The sequence below is a fragment of the Anser anser genome (genome assembly GCF_964211835.1).
Source record: "Anser anser genome assembly, chromosome: 11".
Taxonomy (NCBI): domain Eukaryota; kingdom Metazoa; phylum Chordata; class Aves; order Anseriformes; family Anatidae; genus Anser; species Anser anser.
Window position 1 is genome coordinate 19,284,607 of NC_139732.1, and position 18,709 is coordinate 19,303,315.

Consider the following 18,709-nt stretch of genomic DNA (forward strand, 5'->3'; position numbering starts at 1 on the left):
CGTTGAATTAGTGAAAGAGTTGGGAATGTGCAAGTATTATAGTGTATGTGTTAAGGATTAAAGATCAACTATTATAAATTGTCGATCTATAAGCCACTAGCCACTAGCTCGAGTTACACTTTGACCTTATCCTTCTATGTAACAGGAAAGAGCTTTTCTTAGCCCAGACAGGAGGGGACTGCTACGCCTGCAGGAACAGCTGGGTAGAGGACACAGAAACCGTTTGATTACATGAGAGATGGAAACGATATTTAATAAAAACAAAGAAGAACATCCAGAGCCCATAAAAGCTGAGGTGCAAGGTAAGTGAATGCAAATCTCTTCTAATACATGTGTTTATTTTGGTGTTTTCAAATGTGTAAACATTGAAACACTTGTTCACCCGAAACGGCGTGGAAGAAGGAAACCGAGAAAGGGAGAAATGTCAGTGAACTTTGTTTAAAGGACTGAACTCAGATCTTATTTGTGCCCCTGACTGGGGGATTTTTCTTCCTTTATGGGTATTTCTGTGTATTTTGCCAGAAAGTCTGTTTGAACAGGGTTCACTGAAGTCGGCAGTGAGGGACAAGAATCAGAATTTAATCTGGTGACACCCCCTCCCCCATGGCTCTGTTTAGACTTTCATTTTCTCTTCGCCATAATTCTTCGCTACTCTCTCGCTGTTCTTTCAGCCGAGCACACTCTTCCTTGCATTCTGGAGAGGTTCACTAAAACTGGGACACTTTAGCAATAGTAATTCTAAATAGATAAGCAGCAGTAACAGATGCCACTGTGTGCTGTTAAAAAGACGGTTCAGAAGGCATTCCAGTAAAAAATGCAGTGTCCTCCAGCAAGATAGCTTAAAGTGGCTTTCTAGGGATGAATGCTTGATCAACTTAACATTTTTACTCCTTGTTTTACCTTACAGAAGAGGGAGGCAAAGAGTTTTTTCCTACAGCTATAGGAGATGTTTGTTGCTGAGAACGCCAATTTTCAGTAAATGTATGCTGTGTCTTTTGTAGTATATAGTCTAAGAAGTAGCAGGCATCTAATGCCAATTTTAAAGTTAATTCCCAGGTACGCTATATAAAAGCAGGCAATTACAACTTGCATGATGTTGCTGTTGTTCAGTTTGATGGCTGAATAGAAAAAGATTTTGTTTCCAGTCAAAGTGCATTGTTTTAATTTGAGGTGATTTTATGCCTTTCTAATTTTTGTCACTCAAGATAAAATCTTTCTATTGAAAACATTTGAAGTTGTTTGCAAACAAAACTATTGACCATACCTGATCTGCATTATGGAATGGTTTATTTAAACAAAGACTGAATAGTTCAGTAAATAAAATTAAGTATACAAAATATCATTTCATTGGTAATGATGATTCAGTATTTACCACTAATAAAATTAAAGAGAACCTAGACCTCTAAATATTTAGCTAGCCCTGAGCTCTGCCCATGTTTTGGCTCCTTGTTACTCAATATGTACATTGTAAATATGACCCCATATTACTGACGTCAGAAATAATTAACTCTTACTGTCCTAAAGACTGTATAGCCATGTGATCACACATGGCTTGATTGCTCTGATGCTTAATAATCTTCCAAATATTTGGAGATTTTACTGTGTTACTTTCATGTCCTCACATAGTACAGAAAAGTATCATTATTGCCGCTTTAGGTAAAACATGAGGCAAAAAAGATACAAGGGACACATTTTTAAAGCTACTTAGGCACTTTAGGATGCTGATTGGTACCCAGTGTGATACTTAAGTCCCACTAAGATTAATTTTGATCTGAAAAACTCACTAGATGCCAATTTGCTCCCTGCTTTTTGCACTGGAATTATGCCAGAAAATACACTGAATTATGCCAAGGGTTTCAGAAACTGCATCAGTTCTGTAGTGCTTTAAACAGAAGATCACTTTTTTCCCTGATTACCTATTGAAGGGAAATTATTTTGTTGGCTTGTCCTGGAACTCCTTGGGCATCTTTATTTTGATAGAGAGGAATAATAACTAAACAAATTTTTTAGCCCTAGGCGCTGCAAGAGCTTCAGTGAATTACAGAAATATTTGCTTTTCTTGAATGATGTGCCCCAAAACAGAAATGATCCCACAAGACCTGAAATGCAGCAGAAGTATCATATTTTTGCTGGAGGGAAGGGAAGACTGGTTGCAGCAAAACACATGCAGTTAGCCTCAACTCAATGTTACCAAAAGGTTTGCTGGTGCATGACCAGCAGTTCGTGCTTACTGTATAGATTTACAGTCTTAAATGACATTGGTAAGAGGGTAGGAGCACAAAAGACTACACTCACCATACTGCAGTTGCCAATAGTTCTGGAGAAAATGCAGAATCTACAACCTTCTGTTTGCAAATAACAGAAAACTGCAGAAAGGGAAGTGACAACAAGAGAAACACTTGTATTTGAGGCATAACAATAGACTAAACTTGTTTAGTAATTAATGTTTAGTAATCAGCCAAGCAAAAAATAGGTATCTACCTTGAATATTTAGTTTCTTTCTAAATCTATTTCCTCCAAAGGAGTCTTTTCATGTGCTGGTCACAAACATTTACCCAATGTTTGGTTTTCGAAACTATTGCAAAATGCAATAATAATAATAAAATGCAAATCCATTGTGTCAACATTTTTTTCTCTTCCTAATGTGTTCTAGATCTGTAACTGTAATGAAGTTGTGTGAGTATTGTGGCACACAATATTAGTCAGCTATCCTGACTGAGAATATATTTATGCAAAGCTGGGTTTTACTGTATATCCTTCCTTGCATTTGGATGGTTTATGCTTAATGTCATTTATTTGAAGAAATGGCAAACATCCTTGCCTCCCTTACTTACAATGGTCAAAATTCAGGATTTGTTCTCTTGGAAAGTGGTCAAAGTCCCTTTAGGATCTCAGAAAGCCTTACCACAAAACCATTGCTACTTCTCCACAACTGCATCAACTTTGACAAAATTGAATATTTTCATGGGAGGACATTTCTATCTGTTGCAAAGGTAAAATTATTAAAGGTAGAATTATTAAAGACATACTTGACATGGGCTCACAAACTGAACCGTAAGGAGAATTAAATTTCTAAGCAGCTTTTTTATGTAGAGACAATGTTCAGTGCAGAAATTGTGTGGAAAAGTAGTATGTGATCATAAATATTCCCTCAGGAGGCATACACACAAAGAAGCAAGTGAAGGTTTTAATTTCATATCTGATATGCTTCTGCTCAGCTCTTTAACCCTGAATACATTCTTTAATTGTTGTTATTCTCTATGTCAAATGATAGCTAATGTATTTCTTGCAGGGATTTGATGAGGAACATTTTGTATTCAAACCTTAATAGTACTTACACATTTTCAGTATAATATTTCTACTGGTTCTACTGGTGTTCAAAACACCAACATTATGACTAGTGTCACAAAAGCACTCCCAAAATGACACTACAATATGCTGTGTAATTTAATTAAAGAACTTTTTACTGGAATTCATTTAGCCTAAAGCTTAAATAGTTATACTGAAGGGCAGTACAAGTCATATATCCTATAAAATATGTTTATTTCTGATAAGCTCCAGCTTTTCCTGGCATGAATAAAAGGGCTTAAACACGTCACTTTAATATCTGAGTGCAAGGAAGAAAGGTCCAACTTTATTTACTTCCTGTTTTTTAGCAAATTACATTCCAGCAATCTCTTGTACATGTGGTAATCTCATATATTTATATTTATGCAGAATATTACTAGTGCCACATTTTTGATCAGGTCATATTTTAGTTAGCTAAAACTCAAATGTAATTATATGCTATTACAAATCTGGACTTACACCTATAGTCCATCTGCCTATATGAAGCCCATGCCCTTAGGAAAATTGTCCTGTAGCATACCCCTTCCCTAAATGAATGAATACTGAAATGTCATTTTTGTTTGCAGGTCAGTTGCCCACTTGGTTGCAAGGGATACTTCTCCGAAATGGCCCAGGGATACACACAGTAGGGGACACTAAATATAACCACTGGTTTGATGGCTTGGCTCTGCTGCATAGCTTTACATTTAAAAATGGTAAGTTATTGCATGTCAGTTTACAAAAAGCTCAACAAGCCAAATCTTGGTGTTTTACATTGCTAATTCTCTTTTAAGTTTGATTAGCATTAAAATGTTCCAGGTGTCTGGCTATAACCCTGCAAAAAAATAGTACACGTAGGTGTTATGTGGCTGGTGAGTCGGCCACAGCAAGCTTTGCTTTGCTAAAGGATATTTGCTTGACAGGTTCTTTCTCTGGCTTTGTCTGTGGTAATTTTCAAAAGAGCTCAGTATGAAATGTGATTGAAACCTGTCTGACCTTTGTCAGGTGAAGTCTACTACAGAAGTAAGTATCTCCGAAGTGACTCATACAACTGCAATATAGAAGCAAACCGAATCGTGGTGTCTGAGTTTGGAACTATGGCTTATCCAGATCCATGCAAAAACATATTTGCCAAGTAAGCAATGCTTTTTCCAACAAGATTCTGCTATCTACCTCTCTCTCCAGCACAGATGTCTTTCTGTTTACCCTTGACGCATATATACAAACATGAAATCTGTTTTGTAAATTTACAATTACCAACTACTGACAAGGCCAGGAGATACATCCAGTAACATACACTCTATGGGTTAATTTAAGGCAAATATTCTCAATCCACTTCATCAGTAATATTGTCTGTTTTATTCACTAGTGCAAGTAGATTTCATTGTAGTTTTGAAAAAACAAGTATTTTCCAGGTGTTTCATGAAATTTTATTAAATTGATATTCTGTAAGGGGAGAAGCAGCAAGAAAAGGAAAAGATGAAGAGATGGGGAAAGTATTAATTCAAAATTTATTCTGTAAAATGATGAAAATCATCCATGACTGAAATAAATAAATAAATAAAACCCTGCTGTATTAAAGGCCATTTCTATGCCCCCTCCCCCCTAAAAGAAAGTGAAGAAAATTTTCAATTGTTTCTTGAGTCACAGGCAGTGCTTTGAAGTACTGCACCCAAAGACCTGAGCTAACCTTATGTTCAAAATCACAGCCGCTTGGGGTCATTGCATTAGCTACTTTCATAGTGTTAGAAAGGATGACAGGCTATTTATGAGCCTGTAAAATTGCCTTTGTATGTTCCCTGGCAAATGCAAGTAGTTCATCCATCTTTTATTCCTGGCTGAACTACATCTAATGACCTCAAATTACATGCTTGGTAAGACCATAAACATGGATAGTTATTGCAAAATAACTATAACTTTGATACGTTGTGAGTTGTTGCTCTGATAAAAGATGCTTTTTTTCTTTTTTCCGCAGTAATAGGATAACACTGGCATTTTAAGTCTATAAGGGATAGGAGCAACTTTGTCTTGGTTTCAAATGAGTATGATAAAATCCTACACTAGTAAGAACTGTCACAGAAGATGTGAAATCAGATCTGCTTTAAAATCATAATTGTGATAAGGAATAATACTGAAAACAAAAATACACCATCAATGAGTATATAAATCAATTTATTTTATGAGGGCACACCCTGAAAAACCTAATAACTTTTAGGTAGAAACTGTTAGGCCAAATTCTCATGAGGTATGCACAGGAGAGCTTGTAATTATCCCATCCTGATACAACAGTGGCTATCTCACAGCTGTTGGCAGGACTGGACCTGAACGTCCATTTGTGCATGGAAAAACAGTTTCATACATACATGTCCTTAATCCTCCCCCAGGCTAAGGGTGTTGAAGAACTTCATCTCCTCTGCCTTTCACGCTGTCCACTAAGGCAGTGGAAAAGCTGCCAGAAGAGGACACAGCAGGGGAGAGACAGACCCAGCTCCATTACCCTGCTACTGTGCACAGCCCACACTGCGCAGGGTGACTTCTGCTTCGTATGGGGTAAAATCAACTGCAGCTGCAGCTTATCTAATGAACCAATATGAAACTTTCCTCTCTGCAGGGCATTCTCATACTTGTCTCACACCATTCCCGAGTTCACAGACAACTGCCTGATCAACATTATGAAATCTGGGGATGATTATTATGCTACCAGTGAGACTAACTTCATCAGAAAAATTAATCCACAGACTCTGGAGACTCTAGAGAAGGTATTAAATGGCTGTGTGTCATTCTGGTTCCTTCTAATGAATACAGTTTCAGGCTGATTTATAGGAATCAGTACACAAAGCTGGAAAGATACTTTTCTCTTTCTACTATTTCCTTACTAGCACAGAATACTTTTTTTGAAATCCTGGTAAAGTGAAACGATGAAGATACCAGTTCATTTAAGAACTCAGGAGCTCAAAAATAAATCACAGGCAGTTTAGGGAAAAGCTGGGCTTTGTGCAGTTTCACAATTGTATGGAATTGCAGGCAAAATACCACATATCGTGCTTATGATGTGATTATTTTGGATGATTGCCATTATTATGTATCTGTAGTTATCAAGTGATTTACATAATTAACAATTCAGTAGGTCATTTATATATGATTACTTTTCAAATACCTTATGCAAGATATTATTAAAAGCAAATCTTGACATATTGAAATATGCATTGAGTTTTCCTATCATGCATTACAGTTTAAGTACAATTCCCAAGCTTTAAATTGAATAGAAATCTTTTTCTCCAGAAAACTGCTAGATTCGTAGTGCTATTAAATAAACTGCTTTCAGGATGAAATGGGCATCTGTGGAGTAGCTTCTTTAGCCAATCCTCCTGTTGTCTTATGTGGCTGCAAGGAAGAGATGAATGCAATTCAGATTTTGTACCTTGTTTTAGCCTTGAATTAGGAAATCATTTGAGTACTTGCATAAGTCATTTGATTGAAGTGTTGAAATTTCAAGGCATTTGGGTGGCATCAGTAGAAGGCTTTAATCAGTGTTGAAAGGCTGGTGGATTTGGGGTGTTAGCTATGATTAATTTAAATATTCCTATGCAGTTCTAAAATCTCCTGTTGTATCATTTGCCAGGTTGACTACAACAAATACGTAGCTGTAAATGTGGCAACTTCTCATCCACACTATGACAGTGCTGGAAATATTCTCAACATGGGTACTTCAATTGTTGATAAAGGGAAAACAAAATACATTTTATTTAAGATTCCTTCCTCTGTGCCAGGTAAGATCTGGCTTTTGTCAGTATTTTTTAGAAACTTGTTAGCAGTTTCTTTTCTTCTGAGGTCAAAGGGAGATGGTACAGCTCTTCCACAAACATACAATGCTTATTTTCTTAATTTTAATGTAGTGTGAACTTAGTGTTAACTGCTTAGCCTGTCTGAGTATATGCTATTACAAAGGTTCATCTTGAATACTATATAAACAGGATGTTTCAGTGTGAAGATCTTTGCTTTTAGAGTTTGCTTTTAGGAGAATTCTACTTTGATTATCACTAGATATTCACTAGAGTGAACTAATTCTTCTACAAGAATTTCCATACCTTGTGTTGTGATGTGTAGAGGGGGTGTGAACAGAAAAAAATTTGTGCGTCAGGCAGTGTTCTACAGTTTGAAGTAGTAAAATTCAATTTTCTTGATAAATGAAAATGCTCTTAAAATACTTATACAGTGATTATAGGGAAGCATAATACCAAATAGTACCTAATATGGAGTTATTTCCTCTCTAACCTGGCCTACAGTAGGGTTTGCTGAAATATCATCCTTTGTTCACAGAGCAAATCACTTGCTCTTTTTCCTTCAAGACAATGCTTGGTTTAAAACCAGCTGATAATGTGATGTCTGTCCTCATGTGTGCACAACCAAGAGACTTTCCGTAGTTGAAAGATGTTTGTTATTCCTAGCTGTGGCTCAAACAAAGTCACTATAGATCAAACAGGAACATCTCCGTAAAAGTAAGTTCAAAACCATGGGGGCATTTGAAACCCCATGTAAAGTTGCTGATTTAATTGAACAGCTTTATCCTTCTGGAACTTCTGAAAATGTTTATCAGTGGAGTCAAATACTGAGACAAGAGGTCTCTGTCTGAATGGATCTGGCATCGTGGTACTACTGTGCTGCTTCACTCAAATGCAGCCTTCTATGTTAATTCTGCAGAAGGAAACAAGCCATTTTCTAAACATGAAAATGCAAATAAAACTGAGAGGAACCTATTCTTATCTACTCCTTATGTGGGAAAAATCCAAGCACAAGATTGAATTAGAATTTATTGTAAATGTAATCTTATTTTTTATCATTTATGTTCAGAAACAGAAAAGAAGAAATCTTGTTTTAAACACCTGGAAGTGGTATGCTCCATCCCTTCTCGCTCGCTGCTTCAACCAAGCTACTACCATAGCTTTGGAATCACAGAGAACTATATTGTGTTCGTAGAGCAGCCATTCAAACTGGATATAGTCAAAATGGCAACTGCTTACATCCGAGGTGTGAACTGGGCTTCCTGCCTTGCCTTCCATAAGGACGATAAGGTATTTTTTCTAATGCTGAGCAATGGAGTCAGCCAGGCCAGTAATCTCTTCCACACTGTTCTGTCTTTCATCTGGTTCATTGATTTAAGTAATAACCCTTTTTTCTTCAACAACTGACTTTCATGTTTCATATTTTTTATTAGAAGTTGCATTTTTTAATATTTTCTCCCATCTCCAAAGTTTCACAAATAAATACTGATGCTGAAGTGCTTGAGAAAGAGGATAGTTGGGCATTGTTAGAAATAATGTGTGCCAGGAGAGAAAATCAAAACTGCACTAGCATCCCAAACACAGAATTGCTCCTGCTCCAAGCAGAACACTGTATAGTGTGGATGAAGCCTGCTCTAGATCCATTGCATCACATAGGAGAGCCAGATTGGTGGAGAAACCTGAATTCATTGTGGCAACTGAGGGGGAAAAAAACTGTTTTCTGAAGATCTTATTTCCACATTTTGTGTCCATGAACAAGTGGAGCATGCTGGGGTCGAGTGCACCAGCAAAGAATAGTACAAACTCCGGACTAAGACAAAGTAATTTAAATGAAAAATGGACCAGGGGATTTTCCAGGTTCACTGGAAAACTTCTATCCTCAGCCTGGTCCAAACAGTAATTTGCAACAGTGAAATGAGTTTAGAGCACTTGTGCACTCATTTTACTCCTACTTTTTTTTGGTCTTTAGGTTGGAAGTTCTTGCCTTCTGGCAGCAAATCTGGAATTCTTAACATGCTTCAGTAGAGACAGAAGGTGCTTTAGAATGTAGATGGTTACTTGCTGAAAAACAATTTCCTAAATAACTGTTTGTTGATCATTCATTAATGGTTTTAAATAATGTTTGCTGCCTTTCAGACATGGTTTCACTTTGTAGACAGGAAGACTAAAAAAGATGTATCCACCAAGTTTTATACGGATGCTCTGGTGCTTTATCACCATGTAAATGCTTACGAAGAGGATGGCCACGTTATTTTTGATGTTATTGCCTACACAGACAATAGCTTATATGACATGTTTTACTTAAAAAAACTGACTAAAGACTTTGAAGAGAACAACAAGCTTACCTCCAGACCAACCTGCAAGCGATTTGTTGTTCCTCTGCAGTATGACAAGGTAGGAAGAAAATGGTTTTTTAACTTGCTCTTTGATCAGTAATTTAAAATTTATCAACTAGAAAAATGGGTGAATTATTAGTTGCCAGCCCTTTTGTGCAAAATTCTGATTCTTTAAAAATAACATATTCACGAAGTGTGCAGGAGTTTTGTTTTGCGTATGTACTGTGAGAAATGGCAAGGAGCAGTTGGACATACAGTTACGTGGATCTAGGTTCTGATGCCTTTCTTTATGGAGAAAAGGGCTTTTGAGCATATATAATTTCCTTACCTGTGCAACTATTTGTAACATGCTATCAAATATGAGCAGATATATCAACCTGGCTGTTGGTTAGAAAGGCATGCATGAGGTTTTGCACAATCTGTTTCTTCCACTTTACTGGAAGCCTATATACAATATATTCACATTCTCCACTGTTGCAATAGTTTTATTAAAATTAGAAGATTTAATTTAAGTTTGAGTTTACCAGAAAGAAGAATGATCTTATCTTTCAATTTAATTTAAAACATAATTTTACATCATTGCTTGCAGGGAAGATTTTATACTGCCCAGCAACTTGGGCAAGTTTCTGCCTGATACATTTAGAATGGATAATACTTTTTGCTTTTACATCCTAGAATCTTGCTTTATTTCATGTCTCAAAAACAGTTATGTAGCAATAGCAAAGGATGTGCTGGATCATGCCAACTATCCTACCTACCCTGCAATCTTAAGAATTCAGCAATAGTGTTAAAAACAAGAATGGATCACACTTATTTTTGCACTTGATTAATAGCAGATGCAAAAAAACTAACCTTTGGTGACTTTTAGTGGGAATTCCTACCAAATTCGCAATCTACATAATCTATTTATTGTGTTTCTGGAACATAACCATGTGTATCTAAACCTTTCTAAATGCTCAGTGTAATTCAAAATGGTTACATGATGATATATTAAGATTTTTAATGAAAAGGTCAGAATCTAATGTTACAGGATAAATGCCATTATGAAGGAGGTTATTGAAGCTGTAATATTTGTTTAACCCCCTAATTGTCTATATTAATATCAAACCTGATGAAAGGTCTAAATTAGAAGCATATTCATAGAAACACATTACGTTTTCAGCATATGTCTCTTTCAGGATGCAGAAGTAGGTTCTAATTTAGTCACACTTCCAACTTCCGCAACTGCTGTAAAAGAGAAAGATGGCAGCATATATTGCCAACCTGAAATATTATGTGAAGGTGAGGCATATCCATTATACAAATACTTTCTCTTACACACTTACACATAGGTGCATTCTAATAGTGCCTAACAGCTCCTTCTAATAATGCCTAACAGTTGTTCGAGGGTCCCAAGTCTGATCTTACAATTACTAATATGGCTTACAAATCTACCTGTTATGAGGAGTAAAATTGGTCTGTTATAAGCAGTAACTTCAGTTATGTATTTTATGAAGTTTACCTTTGAAAGTGGATTTTTAAACTTGAGCATGTGTGTATGTGTGTTAACAGGAATATACAAAAAGTATATATTTACTTAAAGTGAAAGTCATTTCTTTGAATGGTAGCCTCTAATTATGTCTCAGATGTTCACATCTGAATGATGTATTTACGAAAAAAAAAAAAAAAAGAAACAACACTCATAATTTCCAATACAATGAATCCCTAAGAATGAAAAATTGTCATTCTTGAACCAACAACCCTGGCTTTTTAGAAGTTCAGACATATAAAATATATGCAATACCAGTTTTAAATACTGTCAGAATTTTTCATAGGGTAACATTTCCTGAAAATTGGCACATGTAAACGTACATTTGAAATATGTTTCTTCTCTTGTTCCTAAGTCTTGGCCTTTGTTATACCTAGGGATAGAACTGCCTCACATCAACTATGGATATAATGGCAAAAAATACAAATACGTCTATGCAACAGAAGTCCAGTGGAGTCCAGTTCCTACAAAGGTATCATTAACATGTACAAAGTCAGGAAATGTATTTATGGAACACAAATCAAATTTAAGCAGTTATTAGTAAACCATGGTTTATTAGTCTGGCCCAAAATATAGCCTCATCTGCTTTCATGCATGCAAATTGAAAGTGTGTGGTTCTGAGGCCAGGGCTGAAACTGTTAACCTTGGTTTTCCAGACAGCAAAACCCTTTTTCAACATCAAGTTAAAGCTTCTAAGTGACAACACTGCAGTTGTGTACTATGTTTGTAAACTTCAACACTTGAGAGCAGGGAAATGAAAAGTTGGACATCGTTAGCGTACTTGTATGATTAAAACAGCCTCCCTGAGCCAAACTGTGGGAACAATAAAGAGCAAACACTTTCTTATGGGTATGACTTGAGATTGCATTCAACAGTGAATTGGTTTCTGTCAAAACTTTTCCCATTGGTGAGTCATTCACAGTTGGAAAATATGGAATGCCTAAATTCTCCTATGGGTAAGCTCATGTAGTACCATTTCCCTTATGAAGTATTAATAAACTCAGGCTTCCTCGTCCAGCTTTTTATTGCCACCGAGTCTTCTGAACACTACAGTTACTGAGACCCTCACTTTTCTGCTAAATTAGGTTGAACTTCTGTAACGTACCAAAAGCTACAAAGAGAGTAAGAGAAAGGAAGAAGAGTACTAGGCAGACACACATCTGTAATAAATATTTTTTCCCCTTAGGAAACCTAAAAAAAAAAAAAAAAAAAAGAACTTGTTGTAACAATATCAAATATTTCAGAAAGCTTTACCTTTTGCTAGAGAACTAGTTGAGTGTTAGAGGATAGTAAATGCATTCTTTGTGTACACGATACCAGCCTTTCAGGAGACAGCCTAGAAAACAAATAGATTAAGATGCAAAGTACTACTAGCTGAAGGCAAGAGTATTGTACAGTCAAACTCACTCTTTATAATTACTGTTCTGAGAGCAAATTGAGATTGCTGTGGGTTCTTCTATATAATTATCACAACTGATTACAAAATAAAGCTGGATTTCTGCATGATGCAAGAAAATTTATTGCAGCACATCTGACAGTAGCTCAAGCAAATATGCAAGTTTGTGATTTCCAGTGCAGATAATCCCTGCTTGTCAAATATAAACAGCAATATAAAGTGCTGTTAGAAGATTTTTTTTCACATCAGTTAGTCTTTAATGAATGCAGTCACAGCAACAACCACGTATGATCCTTCTGTAAAGTCTGTAAGCAAAACTGCTGTCACCTTGGATAGAAGATTCTTCCTCCAGTGCCTGAATATTTCATTTTTGTGTGAAGTTATTTTTCTGACTAAACATCAAAAGGGAAAAGAAGAAAACTGTATCTGGATGGGTAGAGAAAAGCCCTTAATAGAACTGAGGTGAGAATGTCACGTGTCCCCACTGGAAGCTGGTTTCGTCAGGCACACGACCCATTAATGAGATAAAATCTGCACGCTGTTCCTTCAGTTAGTACCAGTATCTGTGTGGCATTCTTGCCCATTGGTTTAACCTTTACATCACTTCTAGTAGCCTTTGTTCTGGCATATATACCCTAGTTAACAATAGAAGGTCTTGATAAATATTGATAAATATTTATAAATATTATTTATTTAATATTGATAAATATCACAACAAAAGGAAAATAATACACAGGATTAGAAATTGGAAGGTTTAAATCCTGTTTCCTGCTTTACAACAGAACTGCAGTAATTTGGGGCAAGTCATTTGCATGTTCGGTGCCATGTACTCTTCCTCTGTATAGTGAGAGTATTATTTACCCATGATGCAGGGTAAATAGATCTTATGACCTATTTGTGTTTGTAAAACACTTAAAACCCATATGCAATTGTAATCTAATGAAATGGTATCTGTGTCTCTTGACACAGCTGAAGTAAAATAGTCTTTGTGAAATTAAAAGATCATTTTATGCTTATGCAGCCACTAAACGCGACTCCAAAGTTTAACATTTTCCAAGCGTTTCCTTTTTGTGATGCCACATGCCTCGTTGCTCCTTAACTCTTAGCGTTGCTTCTCCATGCCCGCAGTCTGTTCACGACGTACCTTTGGAATAAACCATTGTCTGGGTCACTGACATTTTTCTTTTCTGTCCACAACGATTCAGATTGCAAAACTGAATGTCCAAACAAAGGAAATGCTCCACTGGAGAGCTGACCACTGCTGGCCATCTGAGCCCATTTTTGTTCCCAGCCCTGATGCAAGAGAAGAGGATGATGGTAAAATTGTAACAACATTCTGAAAGTTGGATTTACATGAGTTTTGTATTAAATCTTAAAAGTTTCATTGTTGTCAGTCATAACAAGAAAGCTAGGCTGATGCTTCCACAGATAGATTAAAATTGGTGCCACCCATTTTGCTCTTGCAGACAAAAGAAAATGAAAAACAAGCAATAGTGCAAAATCAGCTTGCATAAAGTCCCAGTCTGCCCATAAACAATGAAATTAATGCTTAGGACTGTCCAGAGAGACAACTGGAACTGGATTTATCATTAGGAGAAGCTGAAGCAGTGGGAAGTCATTGTTACAAGATGAGAACACGAAGTGGCACTGCAAGTATCCCTGTAATCTCGATCCAGTTGTGTTCTGAGGCGATTCCGTGCAAAGGCAAATGATAAATAGCTGAAAGGATGTGTCCCAAGTTTCACTGCTCAGCTGCCCAACAAGATTGTCAAGGACATAATTCAGTGTTTGTTTGCGTCATAATGAACTGCAGGCAGAGCAGGAAAAAGCACAGAAGAGAACCATTCATTAGTCCTTTAGCTCTCTCAGTCAGACTTCTTCATGTCGTAAGCACCTTCAGTTTGTGTTCTCAGATTCTTAGGAAACAACACTAATTTCCTGACAGTGTTATCTTTTCTGCTTGGTGTAATTAGTATGTGCTTCTAATTCTCCGTTTGTATGTCACAGGTGTTGTTTTGACCTGTGTTGTGACATCTGATCCAAAGGAGGCACCCTTCCTACTCATCTTGGATGCTAAAACATTCAAAGAACTGGGCCGAGCCAGAGTAAACGTAGAAATGCATCTGGACCTGCATGGAATGTTTATACCAGAGAAAGTTTTGAAGACTGAGACTGAGTAAAATGTTCTTTATCCTATTACACAGCCTGAGACAACCTTCTACTGAATGTGGAATAATATCCCACATTCGTTCAGGAGCAACCATATTATGGCAAGAAATGATTATATACGATCTCTTAAATAACTATATATAATCCCTTTTAAGAGATAGCAATGATTTTTATTAGAAATAATGATATGCACAACTGGCATATAACTAGTCCAAAAGAAGAATGATCAGTCTTTAAAAAGTGCTAATGTTGTGGGGAAAGGAATAGGAGAAAAAGGTAGTTTTATTTAAGTAGAATACAGCTTTCTGAGCAAATGAAGTACAGTATTTTTAATGTGATATAGGGAATAACTAACGTATGTCTACAGCTCATGAAATTTTCTTGGATAGTTTCAAGACTGTAGCTCATGACGAAAGTTGTCTTCTGCTAGAAAACCTCACATTAAACTATCTGCTGTGATACTATTACATTAATTCATGGCAATGCATTTTCTTGGTGCTTGATTTCTTAAACTCCACTGTAACCAAAGTTAAGTATTACATTCAGGTGCTACAACTTTCTAATTTAGAACCGAAAAAAAAAACCTGCTTTGCTAATAATTCCTTGGTGTATTTTTCCTTTTTATGATGACGAAACCAAGTAACTTGAATATTTTATGTAGCATTCATTTATACTTCAGTGTTATTCAATGTTATAAGCAGTTTGTATTTAAATCGTGTTTCCTTGAGAATATCTGACATGACATTTCATGTAATTCGATGATTACATTGTCTAAAAGATAAACAGAAATGTAATATTTATTAATATTGCTATTAATCTGTTACTAATAGTATGTGTATGAATGTGAGCAGTGTATTTCTGGCAGAACTCAGATATACATACTCACTAATTTGTTTAGGTAAAAGTGTATTTACTGATTAAAAGTGTACCTTTACTGATGGAGAAAACTAGGTATACATCCACCTGTTTTAGCTGTGCATCTGGTCTGTATGTGTCACCAAAGTACTTGGGTATCTCTTTCTTTTGTGTACCTATTCTCAGTGTCCCTGCTACTCACTGTGTTTTACAGGTAGGAAGCAGAATGAAATCAGTGTTATTTTCTATCTCCCCATCACATGAGCACCTGGGCTTTGGTGACTTGTTCGTGATTATGTAAGATATTTACAGCAGAGCAGCAATTGAACTAACATCACCCGCAGTTCTTGCTTGCTCTGTACCAACTCCCTTTGCCAATGTCTTTATAGTACATATAGAATATACAACCTAATTTTAATGTGAAAAACGTCACTGTGGTCAGATCTAGAGTGTACGTAAGCACTTTGGGGTATTCAAAGGTTTACAAATTCCAGAAAATGGAAATAAACACCTCAGTGAGATGCGTCTGCAAAAACAGTCACCTTCAGTGTTTTCAAGGCATATTGCCACTACTGTTTAAGAGAATTTTATAATCTAAATAAGAAATTGAATTCCATTTTTGTAAGTAACACAGAAGCAGTATTGAAATGGCAAACTGACTTTGGATGTTGGGAAAATACCACTTAAGGGTTGTCAGCTGTGATGCTGTTTCTTTTATTCTGCATATGTTCGTACTTCACTAGCCTCCACAAATATTTCTGGAATTATAAGGTGGCCATAAAGAAAAAGTCTAACCATTATTAGAGACCTCCTTTGTCTGTCTCCAGAATTTCATCTGAGAATTCATAGAGTTAAGCTTTCAGATGATCATGAGTTCTCCTGAATACAGGAGTTACTTGATTTCTGGGGAGCTAATTCATACTAGCCGAGAAGATATGATAGGGGATATCCATCATAAAACCAAAGCAGATGGGTTATCTTTAGTGTAAGAAAGCAAATGTGTTATTTATATTCATGTAGAAATACGGCAGAAAATAAACTGTACAAACTTGTCTTGGATATGATTTTTTAAACAGTGTGCCATACTCACTTGGTCAACATTACACAGGATTTGATTAATGTCAAGTTTGTAGTCAACCTGAAAACAAAAACAGTGATGTAAATTTGGATTTGCCGGTCTCAGTGTTTGATCCAGATCCTCCTACATATGGATCCAGACAATATGGATCAGACCATATAGCTAATCACAAATTTCTTTGAGACTGTTTTTAGGAGTTGGAATAGTAATGAAACATTTAGCATGAGTACAGTAATATACAGTATCATTTCTAGGCTGACAATAGCAAGGGGGAATGCATACGTGCTTTGCCAAGCGGCTGCAAGGCTTGTGGTTTTTTTGTTGTGGTAACGTGGCACATGGTAATAAGTCTGTCATTTGGTTTGCTCCCCTGACATCCTTTACTGTGAATGAAATCTTGAGGAACAAAAAGGTTCGATTCTTCTTTTGTACCAATTAAGTCAAAAATCAGCCCAGTAAAAATAGCGGAGTTAGTGTAATGGCATAAAAAGAACCTACACTCAGTGATTGCATATAAAAATAGTAAGGATAGATCACTCTATTAAAGGAAAAAAACAGTTGAGCGAAAGAATCAGGTTATCAGTATACACACATAGTTACTTGAAAGATGTTACAAATGGCCCTCTAGTTGGTAGGAGTGGTTTGGTGTTGTTGTGTTTTTTTGTTTTGTTTTTTAATCAGTGAGCTTCATTAAATGGAACAAATAACAAAACATAATAATTAATTTGTTCTCTGGAAGTGGACATTATCTGTTACACCTTGCCCATTGCCCCACATACACAGCAGGAGGAAGCAGAAGCACTGTTTACTAGGACAAGTTAAAAACCAGAAATACAACTATGTTTTCCTACATAATAGTCTGTGCAGGAGGCACAGAGACAAACCAGTGTTTTTCTTTTTAAATAACCAGGTCACTCAATGGCAGCTTTCACAATAATTTAAACCACTGCTCCCTTGGGTATGCAATTACCAAAGTATTAATAACAACAAGCAAAACACATCTTTCACCAGCAGCACAGGATGCAGTGCTCTCTGCTTTCAATACTCTCCAAGAGATCCGGGAATGTGCCTTCCTCTGCATCGCTTCCACGTTTCTGCATTCCGCTGTACTTACTCAGAATAAGGACATTTGACAGTCTGGATAATTATACCCAAGCCAGAAGAAGTGGCCTTCTAATATTTTAAGATAGGTATGTAGTATTAAAAACTAAGTGATGCAAAGGTGCTGGCGTTTCTCACAGATTTTTTAATGCCATCACAAAGGATGTGAAACGCATTCTCTGCTGCTTCTAAAATTCCTGTTGAAAGCTGCCCAACAAAGCTAGAGCATGGTACTCTTCTCCGGGACCCCTCTCCAGTCAGAAAGCACTCCGGCAAGGGCTGAACGGCAAACGCTGGCTCAAAGGTTCGCAGTCTTCACAAGGAAGCACTTGGTGCAGAGTTTTGACTTCCCAGGGTCTACATGTGCAGATGTCCTGGCTGAAATCTCCATCTGGAGAACAAAATAGCGTTGTGTCTAGCTCTGAGAGGACAATGGTGCCTTTGTAGAGCCATTCATTTCTCTTTCCTACGGGGACATTTCCAGATACCTTTACTCTAATTTTTCCGGCGTAGAAATGACTTGGAGATGGTATCGAGCTGATTTAGAATGAACTATAAAATAAAACATTAAGTTGTCCCCACTTCAAAAACGTGTATTTTTAAATACCACGCTTGACGTCAAAGAAACTGCCTCAAAGTAATGCAAGTAGTAAAAAGCATGCAGCCCACCCCAGCTGTACCAGGGCAGGCCCTCAGAAAACGCATTTCTCCCCAAAAGCGGAGCCCCAGGAGTGACTGCAGTGGGGTGCTTCACAGCCTGAGAAACCCGAGTTTTATTTACCCATCGGAGGGGGGGGGGGGGGCCATGGCGAACTTCTGTTTGCCCCCACCTGGCAGCACCGACTGATCCAGAACATCACAGCTTTTACAGCACGTTCGCTCGGTGCAAATCGAGTTTCACTACTTAAGTTTTGGATGCTGTTAAAGAAAGAAAAAAAAAAGCAGCAGACAGAATCAAGTTATCTCCTAATGTGCAATTAAGCCCGTTAAATACACGGCCTAAAACCTCGTGAAGAATCCTTCTGACGAAAATCTTTGCCCGAAAGGGGCACGTTGCCAGCTGCAGCTCGAGTGGCACTCTGTAAACGAATCTCACCTCAATTAATTCTCATTTTCTTACTTTTTCTTATGCTAATA

The 18,709-nt window shown here is 36.9% G+C and overlaps 1 protein-coding gene and 1 long non-coding RNA gene across 4 annotated transcripts in view; one reads left to right on the plus strand and one right to left on the minus strand.

The window, feature by feature from the left end:
- The window catches only part of BCO1 (beta-carotene oxygenase 1), a 46,400-nt gene extending 29,934 nt beyond the window's left edge, over nucleotides 1-16,466 (plus strand). For all 3 annotated transcript variants that reach the window (XM_083851673.1, XM_083851671.1, XM_083851672.1), the window contains 11 exons: nucleotides 146-302; nucleotides 3,915-4,043; nucleotides 4,333-4,462; nucleotides 5,939-6,086; nucleotides 6,950-7,097; nucleotides 8,179-8,399; nucleotides 9,246-9,503; nucleotides 10,624-10,726; nucleotides 11,351-11,445; nucleotides 13,575-13,686; nucleotides 14,377-16,466. In XM_083851673.1, coding sequence (XP_083707799.1) covers nucleotides 239-302; nucleotides 3,915-4,043; nucleotides 4,333-4,462; nucleotides 5,939-6,086; nucleotides 6,950-7,097; nucleotides 8,179-8,399; nucleotides 9,246-9,503; nucleotides 10,624-10,726; nucleotides 11,351-11,445; nucleotides 13,575-13,686; nucleotides 14,377-14,549 — 1,581 coding nt within the window. In that variant the 5' untranslated portion in view covers nucleotides 146-238 and the 3' untranslated portion in view covers nucleotides 14,550-16,466. The remainder of the gene's footprint in view (nucleotides 1-145; nucleotides 303-3,914; nucleotides 4,044-4,332; nucleotides 4,463-5,938; nucleotides 6,087-6,949; nucleotides 7,098-8,178; nucleotides 8,400-9,245; nucleotides 9,504-10,623; nucleotides 10,727-11,350; nucleotides 11,446-13,574; nucleotides 13,687-14,376) is intronic.
- Nucleotides 15,578-18,707, minus strand: LOC310905431. The gene is made up of 2 exons (XR_014589038.1): nucleotides 18,403-18,707; nucleotides 15,578-17,963 (listed from the first exon to the last, which is right to left on the minus strand). It is a non-coding gene; the product is annotated as an uncharacterized lncRNA (long non-coding RNA).
- Nucleotides 18,708-18,709: the final 2 nt, after the last annotated feature.